Source organism: Lagenorhynchus albirostris, chromosome 12 (assembly GCF_949774975.1).
Source record: "Lagenorhynchus albirostris chromosome 12, mLagAlb1.1, whole genome shotgun sequence".
In the NCBI taxonomy this organism is placed as follows: domain Eukaryota; kingdom Metazoa; phylum Chordata; class Mammalia; order Artiodactyla; family Delphinidae; genus Lagenorhynchus; species Lagenorhynchus albirostris.
In genome coordinates, this window is record NC_083106.1 from 50,491,234 (window position 1) to 50,517,559 (window position 26,326).

General features: G+C 39.1%; 1 protein-coding gene and 1 non-coding gene across 4 annotated transcripts in view; both read left to right on the forward strand.

Moving 5' to 3' along the window:
* Positions 1–5,951: 5,951 nt before the first annotated feature.
* Positions 5,952–26,326, forward strand: part of OSTM1 (osteoclastogenesis associated transmembrane protein 1) — a 47,862-nt gene continuing 27,487 nt past the window's right edge. For all 3 annotated transcript variants that reach the window (XR_009543756.1, XR_009543755.1, XM_060167370.1), the window contains exons 1-2: positions 5,952–6,427; positions 20,466–20,580. Coding sequence is in view for 1 of the 3 variants with exons in the window: in XM_060167370.1 (XP_060023353.1) it covers positions 6,023–6,427; positions 20,466–20,580 (520 nt within the window). In the remaining 2 variants the exon portion in view is untranslated. The remainder of the gene's footprint in view (positions 6,428–20,465; positions 20,581–26,326) is intronic.
* LOC132530944 (U6 spliceosomal RNA) lies at positions 24,928–25,034 on the forward strand. Its single transcript, XR_009543951.1, has one exon. It is a non-coding gene; the product is annotated as a U6 spliceosomal RNA (small nuclear RNA).

Genomic DNA, 26,326 nt, shown 5'->3' on the forward strand with positions numbered 1-26,326 from the left:
ACCAGGCTATGAGGAAGAAGAAAACTTTAAAGAGAGCATATAGCATCTACAAAAAAAGAACTACTGGAAATTAAAAATGTAGCAGCAGAAATGAAAACTTAGAAGAAGCACTGGAAAACAAAGGTAATGAAATCTCCAGAAAGTAGGGTTAAAAGACACAGAAATGGAAAAATAGGAGAGGACATAGAAGATGAGAAAATTAAAGTAACAGCCTAGGGGGACTATATTAGGAAGCAGCTTAAGTTGTTATAACAAGGAGACTCCAATATATAGTGGCATAAATAGCAAAGAAGTTTATTTCTCTGTAGCCTAGGGTAGGTAAATGGCTCTGCTTTATGACCAGCTGGCTCTGTCATGCCAAACATGTTACATCCATATCCATCCCTGTAGCCAGGGCTGCTGTTTCAGTTGTTAACATTCCCTAACTAGCAGGAAGGAGGTCAATAAAAGTCAAAACTTAAAGATATGACTCATAAGGTACATGTATCACTTCTGTTCACATCTAGCTGCAAGGGAGGCTAGGGGATGTAGTCCTGCCTATGCAGGCAAAACTCAGGAGAGAGTTATTAAAAGGAAGAAGAGGATGGATATTGAAGGAAGTTGAGCAATTTCCTCAATAAAGTCTAACATCCAAATAAAAAGAGATCCAAAGAGAGAGAACCAGAGAAAATAGTGGGGAGAAAATCAGCAAATAAATATATATTAAGATGATTAGGTTTTCCTGGGGTAAAAAGCAATCCCTAAATCTTAGTAGCTTATAAAAACAAAGGTTTATTTCTCATTCAAGTTGCACGTCCATCACAAGTCAGTCAGCTGGGAGTTCTGTTCCATGCTTTCTCACTTAGGCCAACAGAATTTCCATCATTTAGAAAAGTGTTAGTCATTGTGATGGCAGGTGGGTGGGACCCCTGGTGAATCATACACTCATCTCTAAAGCTTCCACCTGTCATTCTTGCTCACATTTTACTGGCCAAATTAAGTCAAATGGCTAACCTAACTTCAAGTCAGGACAAACTTCAAGGGCACAGCAAAATGCAATCCTATTACGTGCACAGGAGAAACACTGGAAATATTTAGTGAAAAATATTAATGACTACCACAGCTCACCTAAATAACTGGTTCACTTTCCTCCTTGCAGGCAATATACACTCATTCCCCCTCCATGGGAAACAGCTCCAAAGTCCCATGTTGTCATTGTATAAAGCTCAAAGTCTAGACTTTTGGGCTTCCCTGGTGGCGCAGTGGTTGAGAGTCTGCCTGCCGATGCAGGGGACGTGGGTTCGTGCCCCAGTCCAGGAAGATCCCACATGCCGCGGAGCGGCTGGACCTGTGAGCCATGGCCGCTGAGCCTGCGCGTCCGGAGCCTGTGCTCCACAACGGGAGAGGCCACAACAGTGAGAGGCCCATGTACCGCAAACAAAAACAAAAACAAAAAACTATGATGAAAGTTGTCATTCTTCTCAGAAAGATATACATACATACAAAATTCCATGAAAAAGTTTCGTAGGATTCACAAATGCCCTGAACTCACTGATAGCTGACAAGTGAAGAAACTATCTTTTCATTTTTATTAATTTTTTTGAGTAAGAATAATATTCACATGGAACAAAAATTTAAAATAAAGTTTACAATGAACAGTCTCTCTTCTAGCCCTGTTCCCATACTACTCAATTCAATTCCTCTTCTATCAAAGTGACCACACTTAGTGTATCCTTCTGGAGACAGTCTATGCATATGTATGCATGAGGATTAAAAATTCTTTTTCTTGACACTTTCTTTTTTTCTATTTAATTTATGTTGGCAATTGTTCCACATTGGGTACATAAGACGTCAAATGCACAGAATTCTATTGCATTGCTGTACCCTAATTTTTTTACAATGTATTTTAAATTTTGAAACAATTTCAAGCTTACAAAAAAGTTGGAAGCACAGTACAAATCATTTCTTTCCAGAACCAACTGAAAGTAAGTTGCTGAATCAAAACGACAATGAGATATCACCTCACACTGGTCAGAATGGCTACCATTAAAAAATCTAAAAATGATAAATGCTGGAGAGGGTGTGGAGAAAAGAGAACCCTCTTACACTGTTGGTGGGAATGTAAATTGGTGCAGCCACTATGGAAAAAAGTATGGAGGTTCCTTAAAAAATGAAAAATAGAGCTACCATATGATCCAGCCATCCCACTCCTGGGCATATATCCAGAAAAGATGAAAAACTCTAATTTGAAAAGGTACATGCACCCCAATGTTCACAGCAGCACTATTTACAATAGCCAAGACATGGAAGCAACCTAAGCGTCCACTGACAGATGAATGGCTAAAGAAGATGTGGTACATATATACAATGGAATACTACTCAGCCATAAAAAGAATGAAATATTGCCATTTGCAGCAACATGGATGTACCTAGAGAACATCATACTAAGTGAAGTAAGTCAGACAAAGACAAATATTATATGATATCACTTACATGTGGAATCTAAAAAATAATACAAATGAATGTATATACAAAGCATAAACAGACTCACAGACAGAAAACAAACTTACGGTTACCAAAGGGGAAAGGGAGGGGGAGAGGGATAAATTAGGAGTATGGGATTAATAGATACACACTACTGTATGTAAAATAGATAAGCAACAAGGATTTACTGTATAATAGGGAAAAATATTCAATATCTTGTAATAACCTATAATGGAAAATAATCTGAAAAAAATATGACTGAATCACTTTGCTGTACACCTGAAACTGACACAATATTGTAAATCAATTATACCTCAAAAAAAAAGTAAGTTGCTGACCTGATGTCCTATCACCCCTGAATGCTTTCCTGTGTATTTTATATTTACAAATAAAAACATTCTCCAGGGCTTCCCTGGTGGCGCAGTGGTTGGGAGTCCACCTGCCGATGCAGGGGACACGGGTTCGTGCCCGGTCTGGGAGGATCCCGCGTGCCGCGGAGCGGCTGGGCCCGTGAGCCATGGGTGCTGGGCCTGCGCGTCCGGAGCCTGTGCTCCGCAGCGGGAGAGGCCACAGCAGTGAGAGGCCCGCGTATCGCAAAAAAAAAAAAAACATTCTCTTGCATAACCACAATACAATTATAAAAATCAGGAAATTAACATTATACATTACTACCTTCTAATTCTCAGATCCCATTCAAATTTCGCTAGTTGTCTGAATAATGTCCTTTATGTCAGGTGCAATTCCTCAATCTTTTCTTGACTCTTGTAGACATAACACTATAGATTATAGGCTAGATATTTTGCAGAATGAAACAACTTGATTTATCTGATGTTTTCTCATGATTAGAATCAGGTTATGCATCTTTGGTAGGAATATAATAGAATTGGTGCTATGTTCTTCTAAATGCATTCTATCAGGTGGCATACAATTTCTATTTGTCCCATTATAATGACGTTCATGTTGATCATTTGATTAATGTGGGATCTGACAGACTTCTCCACTGTAAATTTACTCATTTTTTCCATTTATAATTAATACATTTTTTAGCAGATGACTTTGAATAGATGTAAATATTTTAATCCCCATGAAACATTCAGCTTATTCATTTATTTAAATATATCACAATAGGTTCATGGTTTCCTGTTTTATTCAATGGTTTACGACCCATTAACCATCATTATTTATTTTGATGCTCATATTGTTCCAGATTTGGCCAGTGGGAGCCTAGTTAAGCTGGCTTCTGTGTGTTCTTGACACATCCCCATCATTCTCTCAGCACTTCCTTACTTTCTGGTACAAAATGATGATCCAGGCTAAACTTCTGCTTTTCCTACCCCAGTGGTAGAATTGGCTATTCCTCCAAGGATTCTTGATTCCTTTTAGTGGGGAATGACATTTAGAAGCCACAATCTATTTCTGTATGTATTTGCAGCCACTAATAATACATACATTGCTAATTCTAATCCAACACTACAGAGTTCATTCTACTTTTCTCCCTTTTCATATTTGTAACTCCCTTCTTGGACAATGAGAAACCAGACTCCCATTATCCTTAATATATTTACCTATTTGATCAATCCTTCTGAAGGTAAGCAAACTCCCAGTCACTGCTGTACCCTCCCTTACAGGGAAACCCTTCTTACCCAACTCAGGATCCAATACCCTGCATCAGGATACCCCCACCCCCACCCTGGTCATGTCTTCCTCGTCTTCCCTGTGCTCTGACACCCCTCTCTGGGCCTCTGACACCCCCACCCCACCAAGCATGGATGCCAACCTTACGCTACTTGATCTAACGGCTTTAGGATGGAATTGCTCCAGGAAGGGAAGTTTGAAATTGAGCGGTTTGTCCAGGATTTTCCAGGTTTTTGCATTGGATGCAGGTTTGTGCTGCATGCACTCTAGGAACTCCTTCAGTCCTAAGGAAACCTGGACATTAGCCACCCCAGTAAAATAAGTTGTCTTAATTTTCTCAAATGTCATCCTATAACTTTTAGGTCTTTCTACATGTTAGAATTACCATTCTTTAAGAGTTCTTTAGGAACCATTATGAGTAAATTATTAAACCTCCGTGGAAAGTAATATAGCACAATCAACAACATCACAAATACACATACTCTCTGACCCAGCAAGTCTACTGCTAGGAATTTATCTTAAACATATACCAACCTTGTATAGATATGATTATTACCTGCAATATTGTTTGTAATAGTAAAAGAATAAAGAGGCATGTTAAAGAAATTATGGGCCTTTTCTCCCTTCCCATTAGGAACACAAAACAATAATCAGACTTAAAAAGGTAACTCTACCAACTCTCAGAAACATAAATTAGCACCATAAGATGAATAGGAATTAGTACAGCCACTCTGCAATTTACAAGGCAAAAACGAAAGCGGGATGACACAAAACAGCCAGGAAATAATTTTTCTACCAAATTTGTTAGCATATGCTTGTCAGAAAACCGTTTTCCAGGTCATTAGCTAAATTCTTTTTACAGCCCAGTAGTGGTATCAGGAAGCTTTTCCGAGTGTCCCCAAAGATTGCCCTGGGCTTGTCAGAAACTGGATAGGAGTTTGAAATTGAGCGGTTTGGCAAGGATTTTCCAGGTTTTTGCACTGGGATACAGGCTTGGGCTGCACCCCAGGAACCCCTTCAGTCGCAAGGAAACCTGGACATTAGCCACCCAAGGACCAGGCTACACAGTGAGAGAACTTAGACCTGCGCTGTCCGACACAGCACCGCTCGCCAGATAGGGCTATTTACATTCACATTAAATACAGTTAAAAATTCAGTTCCCCGGTGGCAGCAGCCACATTACGAGTGTTCCACAGCCGCAAGTGGCTAGTGGCTACTGTATGAGCGCAGATACAGAATCTTTCCATCACCTCAGGAAGTCTATCGGACAGCGCTGACACAGATGAGTTTTTTTTTTTTTAAAAAAAGCTTTAAGCCGCTAGGTTCCACTATCAAAAATAATCAACACACGTCATTACTCTTTCCAAATATTTTGAGGGGGAAAATTATGCTAAGAAATACCAAGTAAAAAAACCTGCAAGGCACGTGCCAGCAGGCTTTCTCAGAGAACTCACTCGTAATTCCCACGGCGGAGGCCGTCCGTCTTTCTGTGGCACATAACTCCTCAGACTTCTAGAACTCAACGAACTCCTAAAGAGGTGGGCAACCGAGGGCAAGACCCCAGAGATTTAACTGCTCAAAGCGGCCGACGCCTATATTCATAGGGCAGGCGAGCCTCAGCTCCGGCCTCCACAGCTGACGCCAACCGGGTCTCGCGCGCCCCTCGGTCAGGCGCTTGCCACAGGCTGGGAGCGCGAAACCGCCCCTGTGTGCGCGCTCCCGCACGCGCGCCGGCCCGCGGCGCGAGAGGCTCTCTGCAGCCAATGGGGCGGGGCGCCGCGCGCCGGAGGCGGGGCCGTGACGCGCGCTCCTCGTGACCCTGCTCGCGGCCTGCGCCCGAGGAAACCGGAAGCGGCAGCTGTCCGCAGCACCGATTAGGGGCGGAGAGGTGGAGGTCTGTACCTTGGGGTTCGTGAACCCCGCGATGGACCCGGACCGGACAGTCGCGCGGCGGAGGTCATCGTTGCTGCTGCTGCGGCTGCTGCTAGTGGCGCTGCTGTGGTCGGGGCTGGCTCTGGGCACCTTCTCCTTGGGCAGCAGTCCCCACCGGGTCCTCCACGACCTCTTGTCGGAGGAGCAGTTGCTGAAGGTGGAGGACTTGTCCCTGGCTCTACTGCAGGGCGGAAGCATGGGGCCACTGTCACTACCCCCAGACTTGCCGGATCTGGATCCCGAGTGCCGGGAGCTGCTGCTGGACTTCGCCAACAGCAGCGCAGAGCTGACCGGGTGTCTAGTGCGCGGCGCCCGGCCGGTGCGCCTCTGTCAGACCTGCTATCCTCTCTTCCAACAGGTCGCCAGCAAGATGGACAACATCAGCCGAGCCGTAGGGGTGGGTAGAAGGCACACCCGGGACCTCTGGCGTGGATTGTGGGAAAGGGAGGAGGATGGAATGATGGTTATCTCGGGGTGGGGGGGGTGTTCAGTTTCCCCTTTTGTGAGAAAAAGAGGTTGGATTGGGACTGTGGAGTTAGGGGCATCAGAAAAGTGGGTGGCATTATGGGGCGTGGGGTTTGGATTTTTGCTTCCATGGCTGCTGTTGGGCATCTTTGGGTACATATTTGCAGATAGGTATGACTAGTTTTCTTGGGGCTTCTGCACCCCAACTCTACCTTTCGTCACCTCTTTCCCCCCAGTCTGCCACAGCTTCTTCCCATCTCCACCTGGAGTTCCCAGGAAGGACTCTTTCCTGAAACCCCAGGTGGAGTGGGGAAACTATAGTGTGCTGGTGGTAAGGAGCTTGAGCTCTGTAGCCAGGCATTTTCAGATCCACCACTTTCTAGCAGTTGGACCTTGGATTAATTATCTTGGAGTCTATCTTGGAGTTTCCTCCTCTGTAGAATGGAGAAAAACCGCTGCCAGATGTGACTGTTAAAAAAATAAAAAGAGATAATGCATGAGAGTTCATTTTAGTCATTAATACAGGCTGGAGCCATTCTGCCAGGAGACCAGTTCTCTGCTTATTAGAGGTGTACTCTGGGCAAGTTATATTCTCTGTAACTGTTGTCTCATCTGTAAGATGGGGATGAGAGGAACTCTTAGAAAACTATTACTACACATAGTAACAGTTCTCAGTAAATGGGAACTAAAATTTTACAAAAGGGTAAATCTGCCTTCCACTCTTGGTACTCTTCGAGCTCTCTGGTCATGTGGTTGGTGCTGTGAGGGTCTTAATTAAAAGAAAGAAAGAGAAAGAAAGGAAGGCAGGGAGGGAGGAAGGAAGACAGGCAGGCACAGACATGTCCTTGTTCCTAAGTACCTTAAAGGGGCTAGAGTAGGAAGGGATTAGTGTCAGGGCTGGTGGGAGTCATGAGGTATGGGCTGGATATGCCTTGTAAAGGAAAAACAGGAGAAATGACTTTGCGATTATGGAGTGGAAAGTTCCTCTTGTACTGGGAGAAAAAGTCTCATGAAAATGTGGTTGGAATTATTTCATAAATTATAGTTGATTTGACAAAATATAAACATATATAGTTGCATCCTACTTTGTCAGCTTGATATTACTTGACATAAATATGTATTTTTTACAAAAATAGGGAATTTATTTGCATTAAATAAATTCTGTGGCCAGTCTCTGTAAAGAGCTACTTTTCAAGGTACTTTAAGTAAATGTAGACCTACATGTAGTATTTTTCAGGCATACTTCTCCTGGGTATAGCAAGGGATATGTGTGTGTGTGTGTGTGTGTGTGTGTATGTATATATATACATATATATATATATATATATATAGTATATCTCACCATGATTTTAAAGTAAAACACCAAAGACTTGTCCCTGTCAACTACAGCAGGATATGATATGGCATCATATTCTGTTTTAAGCAGTTACGTGCATTGTTCTGTGGCCAGAATGACCGTGAGTCCTGAAGCAAAGCTTGGATCTTTTGAGGCAGCAAACACATTCCTCATTTGTGTAGTTTCTGTGGAATTAAGAAGAGGTTAAAAAATTACCCCAAACTCTGGTGGCACAGTGATGGGCATCTGTGGGCCAATTATGGGCATATTTGTATATGAATTTCCACATGAATTCCCTACTGCCTACAGGAGGCTTCCCAGTGTGGAGACGGCAGAAACTTGCTTCCTCTGCTTTGTGTCTGATTCTACCAGTGACCTGCACACCCAGCTCGCCTCACTGTTGTGTGAAGGAACGGGGTAAAGAGATAAAAAGAGGCAGAAACCCCTTTCCCCAATCCGTATTTCCTCTCCAACTCATCCTAGATCTTGCCTACCCCCCATCCCCTTTCCTCAGTAGAGCTGGATGTGGTAGCTCAAAAGCATGATTTCTGCAGTTGTGAGGTACTTCGTGGATTTTATAGGCCTTTTCAGATTGGTCTGGGAATTGAACCATTATGTGTAATGATGAACCTATGGAAAATTATGTCTGAGTTTCTTAGGAGTGAACTTAAAGGAATCAGTTGTCCTTTGTGTGTGTGTGGCAGGGAATTGTTTCTGGAGAGTAATGTATTTTCTTTGACTCACATAGACTCAGTCTTTCATTTAAATAAGCTTAATTAGCAAGCACATGCTATTCTTAAATATTGGGCTGGTTAAAGGGTATTTGAAGGAAAAGGAGGGTAAAGTCCAGGCCTTAAACTGTCAGTGTAGTTGGGGAAATAAAAATAAATCTATACTGAGAAAAAGAAAAAGGGAAAAAATCATCAATGTGAGTGTTATAAATTGTACAATAGGATTTTAGAACAAAAGAGTGAAGGAGATGCTGAATTAAAGGAGGGAACAGAGCAAGGTGGGGTTAATCAGAGAATACCTACAAGTGCAATTATGAACAAGACATTCTTTCTCACCTCTTTAGGGTGAATCAATGTCCATGGATTGATTGAGAGAGGAGGGGAGTATAACAAGGAGAAAAAGAATCAAAGGTAGAAATTAGTAAGCTATTTCTGTGGTACAGCAAGCTGATTCATTTAACTGTAATAGAGTTGTCTGATGAGAATTCTATTTTCTAGTCACTTCCTCTTGGAATTACTGGGTCAAGGACTAATAAGATAAAACTAATATAAAACAAATAATATCATTTTATTATCTCAAGGTAAAGAATACAGTGATTTGTGAAACCTGAATAGTAGAATTGACGGATTCCCTCTTACTTAGAGTCATAGTTTCTTCTTTAATTTAAACTGAAAAGAGATGTAGTTTCATTGAGCTGTTCAGCATCACTAGAGTGGTTGCCAGGTTGCTTTGGCCCCCCAAATTCTGAATTGCTAATCTTCATCTTATTATACTTGGTTTGTTTAAAATTTATATAAGCAGATAGACATATAGATATGTATATATATATTACCTATGATTGGAGGTATGTATCTGGAAGTGTTCAACATAGTTTTAGTGTAGTTTTAGTCTCTTTCATTGGAGATCAGAAAATGTAGTGCTTCTTTTTCACTAAAAAAAAAAATTATTGAGTACCTGTTATGTGCAGGGTAGTGGTAGTAACTAGGCATATAGCTGTGAATGAGCAGAGCTTGTAGTCTGGTAGGGGAAACAGACATTAAACATATTGTTATAAAAGTAATTATTTAATTCAGGTGTGATAAGTGTTGCAGAGAAAAAAATCCCAGATGCTGCCAAAGCATATAACAAGAATGCAGATCTTGAGCATTCAAGATCAGCTGAGAGTAGATAGAAGTGGTCAGTGATTAAAGCTGACACCTAAAATTTGAGAAGGTTGGGGAGGAGAGAGAATGTATACATGTTACGAAGTAGCAGGTGTGAAGACTCTGAATGGGAGTCTGGTATGTTTAAGGACTAGAAAGAACTCAAAGCACCGTGAGCCAGGAGGAGACTAGTGATCTGAGCCTGAGGAAGTGGGCAGGTGCCAGGTCATATTAACTGTAGGGTATTACTAAGGGTTTTAGTCTTTGATTTTAAAGCAGTGTGATATTACTGAAGGGTTTAATTCTGTGAATGATATGATCCGATTTGTACTTTAAAAGGTCATTATGGCTACATGAGAGAAAATGGAGGGGACAGGGACTGGGGAGGGTAGGGGAATAGTATGTGTGGGGAAATGAATTAAGAGACTCTTACAGTGATGTGAGAAATGGTGGTGGCTAGGCCACATGGGGGCCATTGTGACGGGGAGAAATGGATAGATTTCAGAGATATTTAGGAGGTAGAACTGACAAAACTTGGTAGTTAATTGAATATGGAATATGAAGGAAAGGAACGATGATTTCCAGGGTTTTAATAAGAGCAGCTTAGTGAATAGGGTTGCTATTTACTAAGATGGAGGGAGGAACCTGTTTGGTGGGGGAAGATCATGAACTTGATATTGAACTTGTTGATTCTGAGGTGTTTATGAGACATCTAGGTGGAGATATTGCATATGTGGTTGGATGTGTGTGTCTAGAGATGTGGATTGGGGATAATAGGTTTGGGAGTAGTCAGCTTAAAAGTAGTGTTTGAAACCATGGCATGATGAGTTTGAGTAAGAAGTGAGAATACATAAGAACTGCTGGGTTGAAGATTTGGTTAGAAGATAAAATATTGAAAGAGACCAAGAAAGAAGAGCCGGAGAGATTAAGAAAAATCAGGAGAATGTGCTGTCCTATAAATCAGGGAAAAGGGAAGGGGTGGTTATTTGTGTCAAATCCAGCTGAGAGGACCAGAAGTGAATCTATCAACATTGGCATTCTTGGTGCCATAAGAGCCATTTTGAGGGAGCACTTGGGGGTGGGAGTAAGATTAAAGTAGATTAAATAATGAATGGAAGATGAGGAAGTGGGAATAGTGATGTTACACAACTAAAAGTTTGGCCATAAGGAAGAGATAAGAAAGGTCACTAAAGAGGAATTGAGACTCAGGGATTTTCTTTTAATTTCTTTCGGTTCCTTTGTCCCTCCATCCCTCTGTCTCTACTTCCCTTCTTCCTTTCTTAAGATGGGAGAGACCTGAACATGTTCAAATGCTGATAGGAAGAATCCTATAGAGAGAGGGAAGATATAGGAAACAGTGGGAAAGTAAACAAGGTCAGTTTTCCTGAGAAGGCAGAGTAGTTGAGATCTAAGACATCCACAGAGAGAGAGAGAGAGATGAGCCTTTGACAGGGGCAGGCACGTTCTGCACTCTAACAGGAGGGTAGAAGGAGAGGTTGGGTGTAGAGGGGTAGGCAGATCAGAGTTTCAGCTTGATGGTCTCTGTTTTCACTGTCAACCAGGAGGCTAGATCTTCACTTGAGAGTAAAGGGTCAGAGGGATATCAGAGTTTCAAGGGAGAGTGGAGAAGATTGCAATAGTGGTGTTAATCAGGGGAGAATGAGCAGACAGAGTGAGGAGTACAGTTTGGGATTATGGATTTATTGTGGAAATAATCTGTCTGGTTGTTTGCATTTAGCCAAATAGGCATGATGAAAGTGTATTGTTGGATTCATTGTGGTTAGGTTTCTGCTAAGTGGTTGTGACAGATTTGAGTTCTAAAAGTTCTAAATATAAACCAAAGGCCAATGTTTTTTGTCATATGCTAGGTGTTGGGAATACAAAGATATAAGACAAAGTTTCCATCCTAAAGGAACTTTTGTCCAAATAAGGAACCTAGACATATATAGGTGGATATCATGCTTTAAGAAACTGAGCCTCGGAGTGATTAAGTAACTTACCCAAGACCATGCAGTGAAAGAGGCTGGGTTTGAATCCAAAAGGATACTACTGCCTATTTCATAGCGTTGTTACAAGGATTAAATGAGTTATACATTTAGAGCTTTTAGAACCATTAGGTATTCAAAAGTACATCATCGTTGTTGGGATTATTCATCACTAACCTTCCATTCTCACTGTTGCTACTATCTTCTCATTATACATGAACTATGGAAATAGTCTATTTAGTCTCCTGCTTCACCCTACATATTATGACATAGACCTATGCTCTCCAAACTCTGCTTTTCATGCCATCTTCCTCAAAAATCTTAAAAAGTTTCCCACTGTGTGACTCTCATAACCCTCAAGACGTTTCATTACCTTGCCCTGACTTCTCCCTCTACTGCCTCTACTTTCATAGAGGTACCTTCCACTGGTCTCCTGAATACTCCCTGAATACTGCATAACCATTCCTACTTTCACCCCTTGATCATTTTATTTACCCCATTTTAAAACCTTCTTCCCTTTCTTAGTATAGGGCTTAGTTCAAATCCTGCTTCCTCCATGAACTCTCCTTATTTCTCCCAACTACTCTGATGTCTTCCTCAACTGAACTGTTCCGCACGTTGACCACTCATACAGGTTATTCTGTATTGATTTTGACTTATTTATTTATTTTTATTTTTAATTTTTTCTTTGTACAGCAGGTTCTTATTAGTCATCAATTTTATACACATCAGTGTATACATGTCAATCCCAATCACCCAGTTCATCCCACCACACCCACCCCCCCGCAGCTTTCCCCCCTTGGTGTCCATACGTTTGTTCTCTATATCTGTGTCTCAATTTCTGCCCTGCAAACCGGTTCATCTGTACCATTTTTCTAGGTTCCACATATATGCGTTAACATACGATATTTGTTTTTCTCTTTCTGACTTACTTCACTCTGTATGACACTCTCTAGATCCATCCACGTATCAACAAATGACCCAGTTTCATTCCTTTTTATGGCTGAGTAATATTCCATTGTATCTATGTGCCACATCTTCTTTATCCATTCTTCTGTTGATAGGCAGTTAGGTTGCTTCCATGACCTGGCTATTGTAAATAGTGCTGCAGTGAACATTGGGGTGCATGTGTCTTTTTGAATTGTGGTTTTTTCTGGGTATATGCCCAGTAGTGGGATTGCTGGATCATATGGTAATTCTATTCTTAGTTTTTTAAGGAACCTCCCTACTGTTCTCCATAGTGGCTGTATCAGTTTACATTCCCATCAACAGTGCAAGAGGGTTCCCTTTTCTCCACACCCTCTCCAGCATTTGTTGTTTGTAGATTTTCTGATGATGCCCATTCTAACTGGTGTGAGGTGATACCTCATTGTAGTTTTGATTTGCATTTCTCTAATAATTAGTGATGTTGAGCAGCTTTTCATGTGCTTCTTGGCCATCTGTATGTCTTCTTTGGAGAAATGTCTATTTAGGTCTTCTGCCCATTTTTGGATTGGGTTGTTTGTTTTTTAATATTGAGCTGCATGAGCTGTTTATATATTTTGCAGATTAATCCTTTGTCCGTTGATTCATTTGCAAATATTTTCTCCCATTCTGAGAGTTGTCTTTTCGTCTTGTTTATGGTTTCCTTTGCTTTGCAAAAGCTTTTAAGTTTCATTAGGTCCCATTTGTTTATTTTTCGTTTTATTTCCATTACTCTAGGAGGTGGATCAAAAAAGATTTTGCTGTGATTTATGTCAAAGAGTGTTCTTCCTATGTTTTCCTCTAAGAGTTTTATAGTGTCCAGTCTTACATTTAGGTCTCAAATCCATTTTGAGTTTATTTTTGTGTATGGTGTTCGGGAGTGTTCTAATTTCATTCTTTTACATGTAGCTGTCCAGTTTTCCCAGCACCACTTATTGAAAATACAATTATTTCCATTGTATATCCTTGCCTCCTTTGTCATAGATTAGTTGACCATAGGTGTGTGGGTTTACCTCTGGGCTTTCTATCTTGTTCCATTGATCTATGTTTCTGTTTTTGTGCCAGTACCATATTGTCTTGATTACTGTAGGTTTGTAGTATAGTCTGAATTCAGAGAGTCTGATTCCTCCAGCTCCGTTTTTTTCCCTCAAGACTGCTTTGGCTATTCGGGGTCTTTTTTTTTTTTTTTTTTGCGGTACGCGGGCCTCTCACTGTTGTGGCCTTTCCCGCTGCGGAGCACAGGCTCCGGATGCGCAGGCTCAGTGGCCATGGCTCACGGGCCCAGCCGCTCCACGGCATGTAGGATCCTCCCAGACTGGGGCATGAACCCGTGTCCCCTGCATCTGCAGGCGGACTCTCAACCACTGCACCACCAGGGAAGCCCTATTCGGGGTCTTTTGTGTCTCCATACAAATTTGAAGATTTTTTGTCCTACTTCTATAAAAAATGGCATTGGTAACATGATACAGATTGCATTGAATCTGTAGATTGCTTTGGGTAGTATAGTCATTTTCACAATATTGATTCTTCCAATCCAAGAACATGTAATATCTCTCCATCTGTTGGTATCATCCTTAATTTCTTTCATCAGTGTCTTATAGTTTTCTGCATTCAGGTATTTTGTCTCCCTAGGTAGGTTTATTCCTAGGTATTTTATTCTTTTTATTGCAGTGGTAAATGGGAATGTTTCCTTAATTTCTCTTTCTGATTTTTCATCCTTAGTGTATAGGAATGCAAGAGATTTCTGCATTAATTTTATATCCTGCAACTTTACCAAATTCATTGATCAGCTCTAGTAGTTTTCTGGTGGCATCTTTAGGATTCTCTATGTATAGTATCATGTCATCTGCAAACAGTGACAGCCTTACTTCTTCTTTTCCAATTTGTATTCCTTTTATTTGTTTTTCTTCTCTGATTGCTGAGGCTAGGACTTCCAAAACTATGTTGAATAATAGCGGTGATTGTGGACATCCTTGTCTTGTTCCTGATCTTAGAGGAAATGCTTTCAGTTTTTCACCATTGAGAATGATGTTTACTGTGGGTTTGTCGTATATGACCTTTATTATGTTGAGGTAGGTTCCCTCTATGCCCACTTTCTGGAGAGTTTTCATCATAAATGGGTGTTTAATATTGTCAAAAGCTTTTTCTGCATCTATTGAGATGATCATATGGTTTTTATTCTTCAGTTTGTTAATATGGTGTATCACATTGATTGATTTGTGTATATTGAAGAATCCTTGCATCCCTGGGATAAATCCCACTTGATCATGGTGTATGATCCTTTTAATGTGTTGTTGGATTCTGTTTGCTAGTATTTTGTTGAGGAATTTTGCATCTATATTTATCAGTGCTATTGGTCTGTAATTTTCTATTTTTGTAGTATCTTTGTCTGGTTTTGGTATCAGGGTGATGGTGGCCTCATAGAATGAGTTTGGAAGTGTTCCTTCCTCTGCAATTTTTTTGGAAGAGTTTGAGAAGGATGGATGTTAGCTCTTCTCTAAGTGTTTGATAGAATTCACCTGTGAAGCCATCTGGTCCTGGACTTTTGTTTGTTGGAAGATTTTTAATCACAGTTTCAATTTCATTACTTGTGATTGGTCTGTTCATATTTTCTATTTCTTCCTGGTTCAGTCTTGCAAGGTTATACCTTTCTAAGAATTTGTCCATTTCTTCCAGGTTGTCCATTTTATTGGCATAGAGTTGCTTGTAGTAGTCTCTTAGGATGCTTTGTATTTCTGTGGTGTCTGTTGTAACTTCTCCCTTTTCATTTCTATTTTTATTGATTTGAGTCCTCTCCCTTTTTGTTAATGAGTCTGGCTAATGGTTTATCAATTTTGTTTATCTTCTCAAAGAACCAGCTTTTAGTTTTATTGATCTTTGCTATTGTTTTCTTTGTTTCTATTTCATTTATTTCTGCTCTGATCTTTATGATTTCTTTCCTTCTGCTAACTGGGTTTTGTTTGTTCTTTCTCTAGTTCCTTTAGGTGTAAGGTTAGATTATTTATTTGAGATTTTTCTTGTTTCTTGAGGTAGGCTTGTATAGCTATAAACTTCCCTCTTAGAACTGCTTTTGCTGCATCCCGTAGGTTTTGGATTGTCGTGTTTTTATTGTCATTTGTCTCTAGGTATTTTTGATTTCCTCTTTGATTTCTTCAGTGATCTCTTGGTTTTAGTAACGTAGTGTTTAGCCTCCATGTGTTTGTGTTTTTTACGTTTTTCCCCTGTAATTCATTTCTAATCTCATAGCGTTGTGGTCTAAAAAGATGCTTGATATGATTTCAGTTTTCTTAAATTTACTGAGGCTTAATTTGTGACCCAAGATGTGATCTGTCCTGGAGAATGTTCTGTGCACACTTGAGAAGACAGTGTAATCTGCCGTTTTTGGATGGAATGTCCTATAAATATCAATTAAATCTATCTGGTCTATTTGTGTCATTTAAAGCTTCTGTTTCCTTATTTATTTTCATTTTGGATGATCTGTCCATTGGTGTAAGTGAGGTGTTAAAGTCCCCAACTATTTTGTGTTACTGTCGATTTCCTCTTTTACATCTGTTAGCAGTTGCCTTATGTATTGAGGTGCTTCTATGTTGGGTGCATATATATTTATAATTGTTATATCTTCTTGGATTGATCCCTTGATCATTATGTAGTGTCCTTCCTTGTCTCTTGTAACATTGTTTATTTTAAAGTCTATTTTATCTGATATGAGTATTGCTACTCCAGTTTTCTTTTGATTTCCATTTGCATGGAATATCTTTTTCCATCCCATCACTTTTAGTATCTATGTTTCCCTAGGTCTGAAGTGGGTCTCTTGTAGACAGCATATATATGGGTCTTGTTTTTCTATCCATTCAGCAAGCCTGTGTCTTTTGCTTGGAGCATTTAATCCATTCACGTTTGAGGTAATTATCGATATGTATGTTACTCTGACCATTTTCTTAATTGTTTTGGGTTTGTTTTTGTAGGTCCTTTTCTTCTCTTGTGTTTCCCACTTAGAGATGTTCCTTTAGCATTTGTTGTAGAGCTGGTTTGGTGGTGCTGAATTCTCTTAGCTTTTGCTTGTCTGTAAAGCTTTTGATTTCTCCATCGAATCTGAATGAGATCCTTGCCAGGTAGAATAATCTTGGCTGTAGGTTCTTCCCTTTCATTACTTTAAGTATATCATGCCACTCCCTTCTGGCTTATAGAGTGTCTGCTGAGAAATCAGCTGTTAAACTTATGGGAGTTCCCTTGTATGTTATTTGTCATTTTTCCCTTGCTGCTTTCAATAATTTTTCTTTGTCTTTAATTTTTGCCAATTTGATTAGTATGTGTCTTGGCGTTTTTCTCCTTGGGTTTATCCTGTATGGGACTCGCTGCGCTTCCTGGACTTGGATGGCTATTTCATTTCCCATATTAGGGAAGTTTTCGACTATAATCTCTTCAAATATCTTCTCAGGTCCTTTCTCTCTCTCTTCTCCTTCTGGGACCCCTATAATGCAAATGTTGTTGCATTTAATGTTGTCCCAGAGGTCTCTTAGGCTGTCTTCATTTCTTTTCATTCTTTTTTCTTTATTCTGTTCTGCAGCAGTGAATTCCACCATTCTGTCTTCCAGGTCACTTATCCGTTCTTCTGCCTCAGTTATTCTGCTATTGATTCCTTCTAGTGTAGTTTTCATTTCAGTTATTGTATTGTTCATCTCTGTTTGTTTGTTCTTTAATTCTTCTACGTCTTTGTTAAACATTTCTTGCATCTTCTCGATCTTTTCCTCTGTTGTTTTTCCGAGGTCCTGGATCATCTTCATATTATTATTCTGAATTCTTTTTCTGGAAGGTTGTCTATCTCCACTTCATTTAGTTGTTTTTCCGGGGTTTTATCTTGTTCCTTCATCTGGTACATAGCCCTCTTCCTTTTCATCTTGTCTGTCTTTCTGTGAATGTGGTTTTTGTTCCACAGGCTGTGGGTTTTTTCCCACAGTATTGTAGTTCTTCTTGCTTTTGCTGTGTGCCCTCTGGTGGGTGAGGCTATCTAAGAGGCTTGTGCAGGTTTCCTGATGGGAGGGACTGGTGGTGGGTAGAGCTGGGTGTTGCTCTGGTGGGCAGAGCTCAGTAAAACTTTAATCCACTTGACTGCTGATGGGTGGGGCTGGGTTCCCTCCCTTTTGGTTGTTTGACCTGAGGCAACCCAACACTGGAGCCTACCTGGGCTCTTTGGTGGGGCTAATGGCGGACTCTGGGAGGGCTCACGCCAAGGAGTACTTACCAGAACTTCTGCTGCCAGTGTCCTTGTCCCCGTGGTGAGCCACAGCCACCCCCCGCCTCTGCAGGAGACCCTCCAACACTAGCAGGTAGGTCTGGTTCAGTCTCCCCTGGGTTCACTGCTCCTTCCCCTGGGTCCCGACGCGCATACTACTTTGTGTGTACCCTCCAAGAGTGGAGTCTCTGTTTCCCCCAGTCCTGTCGAAGTCCTGCAATCAGATCCCACTAGTCTTCAAAGTCTGATTCTCTAGGAATTCCTCCTCCCGTTGCCGGACCCCCAGGTTGGGAAGCCTGATGTGGGGCTCAGAACCTTCACTCCAGTGGGTGGACTTCTGTGGTATAATTGTTCTCCAGTCTGTGAGTCACCCACCCAGCAGTTATGGGATTTGATTTTGCTGTGATTGTGCCCCTACCGTCTCATTGTGGCTTCTCCTTTGTCTTTGGATGTGGGGTGTCTTTTTTTGGTGAGTTCCAGTGCCTTCCTGTCGATGATTGTCCAGCAGCTAGTTGTGATTCTGGTGTTCTCACAAGAGGGAGCGAGAGCACGTCCTTCTACTCCACCATCTTGGTTCAGGCCCCTAGTTTCTATCTGTATTGATTTTTAAAATATCCAATCATCTACTTATAAGACTCTACTTAAGTAACTGGTTATACTTAGCCAGCTACACCCACTTAGAGCACTTCTTGTTGGCAACAGGTAGCTAGGTGAAATAGTATATATCAGTTACTTACTAGGTGCCAGACATTGTGCTAAGTGATTAACATATGGTATTTCATTTAATGCTGTACCTGTAGGACTCATGATCATGGAACTGAGCCTCAGAGAGTTTACCTCAGCTGTCCAAGATTACCAGCTAGTAATCCAGGTTTGTCTGACTCTTTAGGCCATGCTCTACTTTAATCGGGTGGGTAAATTATCACAAACCATTGTTTGATCTTTTATGAAATCTTCTTCTATAGCTGATATTGCTCTGAAAGCAATTCCAAGAAAAGGGCTTTTTAAAATGTTTTATTCAGGGCTTCTCTGGTGGTACAGTGGTTGAGAGTCCACCTGCCGATGCGGGGGACACAGGTTCGTGCCCCGGTCCGGGAAGATCCCACATGCCGCGGAGCGGCTAGGCCCGTGAGCCATGGCCGCTGAGCCTGCATGTCCGGATCCTGCGTGTCCGGAGCCTGTGCTCCGGAACGGGAGAGGCCACAACAGTGAGGGGCCCGCGTACCACAGAAAAAAAAAAAAAGTAAAATGTTTTATTCAATTTACTATTTTAAAGGCAAGCATTCATTTGGCTGCATGTTTTAATGAGAAAACAAAACTAAGCCACAGAAAGGGTAATCATCCCAAAATGATCTTCAGAAATATTTTAAAACAAGAATTCTGCTGTTAAGCCCTCCTTCCCTCTTTTCTTATCCCACATGGCTGATCAGTTCTTTTCTAGAGTTAACATATTCTCTCTTTTATTACTAATGACACTATTTAATTCCTTATCTGTATGTCTCTGGGGAGGTTTTGAAGACCCAGTGTTGATGGCATTCCTTTATACTCTTTGTATACTCAAAACTCCAAGATTCTTATAGTGCCGGATAAATAGTAGGAGTTAAATAACTTTGAAAGAATGAAGAGTCAGCAGGACTTAGTTCCTTGCTTGGGGCAAAAAGGAAAGGAAATAGATAAGGATCCAATAATTTAGGAACTTGAATTTATTATTTGCATAGTGTGAGTTTCATTATTAAAACGATCTGTGGAAAGCATGTTCTTCTATCTGGGTACAAACTGTTTCGGTACAAACTAGATGTATCACATTTTCTTGTGGGTTTTAAGATTTTGAGCCAAAAAATGTCCAGAAGATGAAACAATTTTTTTTGTTTTTTGTGGTATGCGGGCTTCTCACTGTTGTGGCCTCTCCCGTTGCGGAGCACAGGCTCCGGACACGCAGGATCCGGACATGCAGGCTCAGCGGCCATGGCTCACGGGCCTAGCCGCTCCGCGGCATGTGGGATCTTCCCGGACCGGGGCACAGGGGACTGTGTCCCCTGCATCAGCAGGCGGACTCTCAACCACTGCGCCACCAGGGAAGCCCTGAAACAATGTTTTGTGATCATTTATCCACCAGGTTTTTAAAAATGTGTAAATAATATATGTTCATTGTAGAAAAATTTAGTGTAAAAGAGGCAAAAAAGAAATTGAAAATCGCTCTATTTCCATTATTCAGAGATAACTAATGCTACATTTTGGTGAATAGCTTTCCAGAATTTTTTCCTGTGCGTAAGGAGTAAGAAATATTACATGTGGGCCTAAGCAGTTGAGATTGTACCATAGAAGCAAGTACTTATTTATTTAAGAAGCAAAGATTTTCTTCCCTTGCAAGTGAACCTGGTACCAGTAAATGTTAGCTGCTATTGTTTTATTACAGTTGTTATTATTAATGACATCATTATTTGATTATAGCAAAAAAATTAAATGCTTATAATAAATATTTGAATTATTTTTATAAGGTTTTTTGCCTCAAGTAGTTGTTTGGGAAGTCTAAAAATATTCAGAGTGTATTTTTCTTTCTTTTTCTTTTGTCGTTATAGAATTCCTCAGAGAGTCATAGTTGTGCCAGAAGTCTCTTAATGGCAGATAGAATGCAAATAGTTGTGATTCTGTCTGAGTTTTTCAATTCCACATGGCAGAAGGCAAATTGTGCAAGTAAGTAATTCTTTCATTTTCATGTTGCTGTCATGGTTCAACAGTATAGATGTCATTTTATTTGACTCTGAAAATTTTGAATATTTTTTGTTACTAAGTTTAAATGAACTGTGATTAGCATCACGGTTTATTAGTGAGAAATGCTTGGGCAAATACTGAAAGGCAGAAAAGTGTAGCAGTTAACAGTGAGCTTTGCAGTCAGACAGATCTGGAATTTATTCTAAGCTCTGCCGTTTATTAGCCCTAACCTACTACTGTCAGACCTTGGGCATGTGATTTTACCTCTTGGAGCTTCAGTTTCCTCATCCGTAAATTGGTGGTAATAATGGAACCTACTTTATATGATTGTTTTGAGGAGTAAATGAAATAAACTGTGTAAAGCACTTAGCTTAGTATCTGGCATATAGTTAATGTTCAAGGAATGTTAGCTGCTTAATATAATAGTAATTATGATGTTTATAATAATCTGTGATGGGGGAGGTGATAACGTCTGTTCTACCAGTTTTGCAGGCTTGTATGTATTTGTATAATGAAATGAGATCTATTTTCAAGCATTCTTTAGGAAAATTAAAATCACTATTTCAATTCATAAGTGTTTTGAATACCAACTATGTACTAGGAAATTCTTATTTTCTATTCCTTATAATGTTTGAGGAAGGAAGTTATAGTTACAATATAACCTAAAGCAGACAAATAACTGCTATAATAAAGTTATAGAGTCTTGGGGAAGCTGAAAATAAATCAGATTGGAGAGAATTTGAAATACTTCCTGGAGGAGGTACCTTTTGATCCTACACTTTTGTGACTGGACATGATTTCAATAAGTAGAGATGAGAGGAAGGACATTGCAGATAGGGAGGCATCGTGAACAGAGGCACAGAGGTATAAAAGAGTAGTAGATGTTACAGGATGCTGGAAGCACAATGGGAGGTAAACTTGGAAAGGGAAGGTAAGACCTTGACCTATATAGTAGTTTATCACTTATGCCAACATTTTTCATACTGCCTAGAACACCAGCATAGTATTAAGAAATGGTTATATACTATAGTATCTTGGGAATTTACAATACACATAGAATATTAAAAGCAGTGAGAAGGACTATAGGTTAAAAAAAACTTTTAAACATCATTTAACCTAGCACTTTCTGAGCTTTTTTTTTTTTTAAACTACAAAGACCCTTTCTTTTTCTTTTTTTTTTTGTGGAACCCCATTGGAAGAGAGAGACCAGTGAGGAAATTCTTACAATGGTTTAGGCAAGAAGCAAAGAAAACATTAAGTAGGGCATGGGCTGTGGAAATAGAAAGGATAGAGTGAATTAAAAATCTGTGTATCTGTAAGTCATTAAGGAGCTTAACTTTTTAAGGACTTTGTCTTTTTGTTTAGTTCATATGAAGAAAAACTGTAAATGGGAAAGACTCCCTGCTAAGTTTCTTTTCCTTTGTAGTATACCATGGATATTGAATATTAACTCTTTTAATTTTGTCTCTATTAATTCAAAATTTCTGGTAATTTGAACAGAGGCTTGACTGACAGCTAACTTTTTTTTAAAGCAAATCTTTACTTTTTTGGAGTAAAACTTTTTAGTGTAAATATGATTGAACAGAGTTTGCTTAACTTATACGGAAGAGCTGTTTTTAATTATTCTTAAGCCCTTCCGAAAAATCCATTGATATAGGAAAAAATATGTTAATTGCAAATAATTTAAAATCAGTTAATTAGAATAAGTGGGGTATGTGTTGGGATTCACTTCTTTCGACTGATGTTACTTAATTTACATACTTGAGAGGTAAATCATCTTTTCTTTAAAAGATATTTTGTAATGAATTTACTAATTTAAAATAGCTTTCTTCTCTGGCTATTTAAAAAAAAATAAAAAGGAAAGAAAACATTTTGCTGCATATTTACTCAGTATGGTAGATGTAAAACTCTTTAGAATAAATTCTTAGGGTACTTTTGTTTTTCTGTGAGGCATCCTATCTTGAACATATTCCTTGATTGAACTTCTTCTGAAGAAAAAATGAAATGTTTACTTCCTAATTAAAATTAATTTGGCCAAAATATATGACCAAGCAAGGTGCAGAGAAATATGACATCTTTTGGAGAATTAGATAGCTGAGTGGGCAGGAAAGACAGGAAGACCTAGTTTTCATTCTGCTTACATTTGTACCCTTTGGATTGTATACCATAGCATTTAATACCTATTCAAAAATACATAAAGATTTTTAAAACTTGACGGACTGTCCAAATCTGCCATGATTATTCATATGTTAGATGTAATCAGAGAGATTGGCTATTTTCTTTTTCCAGATTATGCATTTTAAAAAAGTTATCTTCCATTCGTTGTTTCATTCACATTTTAAAATTTATCATAATTTATATTCTGTATTTTATATGGAAATAAAATAGTTTTATAAATTTGTGCTCCTCAGATGTTTTCCCTTGGGTATTCATTCTAAAGTAATCATCTAGGACTTCCCTGGTGGTACAGTGGTTAAGACTTTGCCTTCCAATGCAGGGGATGTGGATTCGATCCCTGGTTGGGGAGGTAAGATTCCACATGCCTCGAAACCAAAAAACTAAAACATAAAACAGAAACAATATTGTAACAAATTCAATAAAGACTTTAAAAGAAATGGTCCACATCAAAAAAAATCTTTAAATAAAATAATAAAATAAAATAATCACCTTACCTAGAAATGAATAATCTTTACCAAATTACCTGGAAACACTTCTAATTATGTTTTCTACAAATCTCTGTAATAAAGATAACATGAACATTTTCTGAAAAATTTAAAGAATTGTTCAAAAAACTTTGCAATTTTTACCAAAATTTAATAAAGCATTCTTACTTGAGCAACATAGTCTTCTGTTACAAAGCAGTGAGAAAAGAAATTTGAAGGAAGGAGAAAATGAGCTAAAGAAGGTGAATAGCAAGTCAGCAATTAAATTAAATAATATTTCTCAATGTCATGGCCCTTGGTTCATTTGAACTTCACAATAAGCCGAGCCCTGTGAGGTAGAATGGGGGCTCAGAAAGTGTAAATGAACTGCAGATCAAGAGCCTAGAACTAAAATCGGAGGGCTTTAAGATTGTTCATCTGAATAGACAGTGTTCATGAGTTAAGGCCTAATTTTGTTTTTAAAGTGCTATTTGACAAATTCATTGCACAGTCTCCATTTTAAGAAATATTAGCCCTGCACTTTAGCCCTACAAAGTTTAATATCTATGCTATATACATGTTTGATATCATGGAAAACCTGGTCTTTTACTAAAGATATAAATGTAAAATACTCTTTTTTTGCCTAAAGACCTATCAGTACTACATAAAATTAAAACTAGATAATGTGAAAAAAAAGTTTTTAATAGGGTTGCACATTTTCTAATGTTAATGGTCAGCAATGATCAGGAATCAGGCATCAGGTTCTGAGACAATCGCATCTCTAGCAACCAGATCTATTAAACCACTGATTTCATGGAATCCTCACTCTTCTATTTTCTTAATAAATAATGCTAAAGGCTTCTCTTTTCCTTTTACTTAAAGGATAATCCATTTGTTACCTATCCAGTCATTGTTTTTTAAAAATCTTTGGCCTTTAGAAATAGGTAAAAGAATGAATACAAAGGATATTTACTCTTTTAATAAAATGGAAGAAAGCAATCATATCACACTATAATTTTAAGTGAATTTGTGCCTGATCAGAAGTTTGCCTAGGATGTTGTCATTTTGTATTGTCGGAGACCAAAATGTGCCATCCCAAAATATGCCTCTTTGGCATAAGGATTATTTTGAGCTGATTATTTTGAGAAACCGCAGACACAGGAGAAGCTCTGAAAACAGAGTAGAAATAACCATTTTGTATGAGAAATTTATATTTATTAAGGAAATCTCCACTGCTAAGGGTGTCTCCCTCTCTGTACCAGGAAGAAAAGGATGACTTTAAATCACTAGAGAATCTTGTAAATGGAGAAGGCAGGGACATAATCTGCATAACCTTATGCTTGTTTACCTCACTTTTCCTGGTCATTTCCCCATAACTGACCTCCCCCACACCCATCTTTGCTTTTACCTGAAGATGATATTCAAGTCTGACTTCTAAGCCCCTTTGAGTTACTCAATTTCCCTTTGTATCTTCTGTGTATATGCGGAAGATATACAAGTTAACAAACTTCTGTTTGTTTTTCTCCTATTGATCTGTCTTTTGTTACAGGGGACCCAACTGAGAACTTACAAGGTAGAGGGAAAATTATGTTTCCTCCCCTACCTTATATACATGAAAACACAGTATAAATATTCCCCCCAAAATCTAGATTATTTGCTTTTTTATTTAAACATAAAAAGACTGGTTGTGCTTGCTTCGGCAGCACATATACTAAAATTGGAACGATACAGAGAAGATTAGCACGGCCCCCGCGCAAGGATGACACGCAAATTCGTGAAGTGTTCCATATTTTTAGCAATTATACTCCAAGAAAGATGTTAAAAAAATAAAAAATAAAAAAAATAGACATTAAAAAAAAAAGACTGGTCAGTTTTCTCAGAACTTATGTAAAACTGTTAAATACAAGCTATGAACCCTTTTGTCTCAGTTAACTTTTTGTGGTGATCTAGTTATTAAATTTGCAAATACAGAGCTGATAAGTGATGCCAGCAATAGAACTCTTTAATGGTAAATAATCTGGAGTCTATTCAGTCTGACACCTAAAAGATAAAATGGGAAGGAAAAACATTACGAAGGAAGAACGAAAACTACTGAGGTGTTTTTAAAATTTGTTTTTAATTGAGACTTAAACCAATATGTGATCCATTTTGTAAGAATATATATTTTGATATAAAATGACTATTCCTTTTTCATCCTCTGTGCTAGAAAATGCAAAACTATAATTATATAAATATCTTTTTTTTTTTTTTTTTTGCCGTACGTGGTCCTCTCACTCTTGTGGCCTCTCCCGTTGTGGAGCACAGGCTCCAGACGCGCAGGCTCAGCGGCCATGGCTCACGGGCCCAGCCGCTCTGCGGCATGTGGGATCTTCCTGGACCGGGGCACGAACCCGTGTCCCCTGCATCGGTAGGCGGACTGTCAACCACTGCGCCACCAGGGAAACCCTATAAATATCTTTTAAAGTTAATTTAAGGGGCTATTAAAAATTTTTTAAATAATATTATTAAAAATATAAACATGTAAAGCTATAAAAGCTAAAATATTGTTTAAAAGAATACTTTTAAAAGTAATACATTGCCAAAAAAAATCACCTTTCTACTTGATCTAGCTGTGGGTTGGCACGTAGTCTTTGCCATTATTACTTGATGAAAGGAAGGCTAGACTCTCAATGAAAGAGAGTGCCATCCTGATACAACATTGTTAATCAAGTATACTCCAATATAAAAAAAAAGAGTGCCATCCGTTACCACTACCATCTATTTTATCTTTAGAATTTCTGTGTCTTTGAATGATATTAGTCTTCATCAGAAATGAGTTTTTGGAAACTGATTGAAACTCAAAAGGAGTGTACACAACTCTTCCAATTCATATTACAAATAGCATGGAAATTAATTCTTGTGGAGAGTGACTGTTAAGAAGTAAAGAAAATATATCAAGGATTTCTCCTCTTCACAATTTTAAAGCTGTTATCAGAAGTGTATTGTTAACGCATATATGTGGAACCTAGAAAAATGGTACAGATGAACGGGTTTGCAGGGCAGAAATAGAGACACAGATGCAGGGAACAAATGTATGGACACCACGG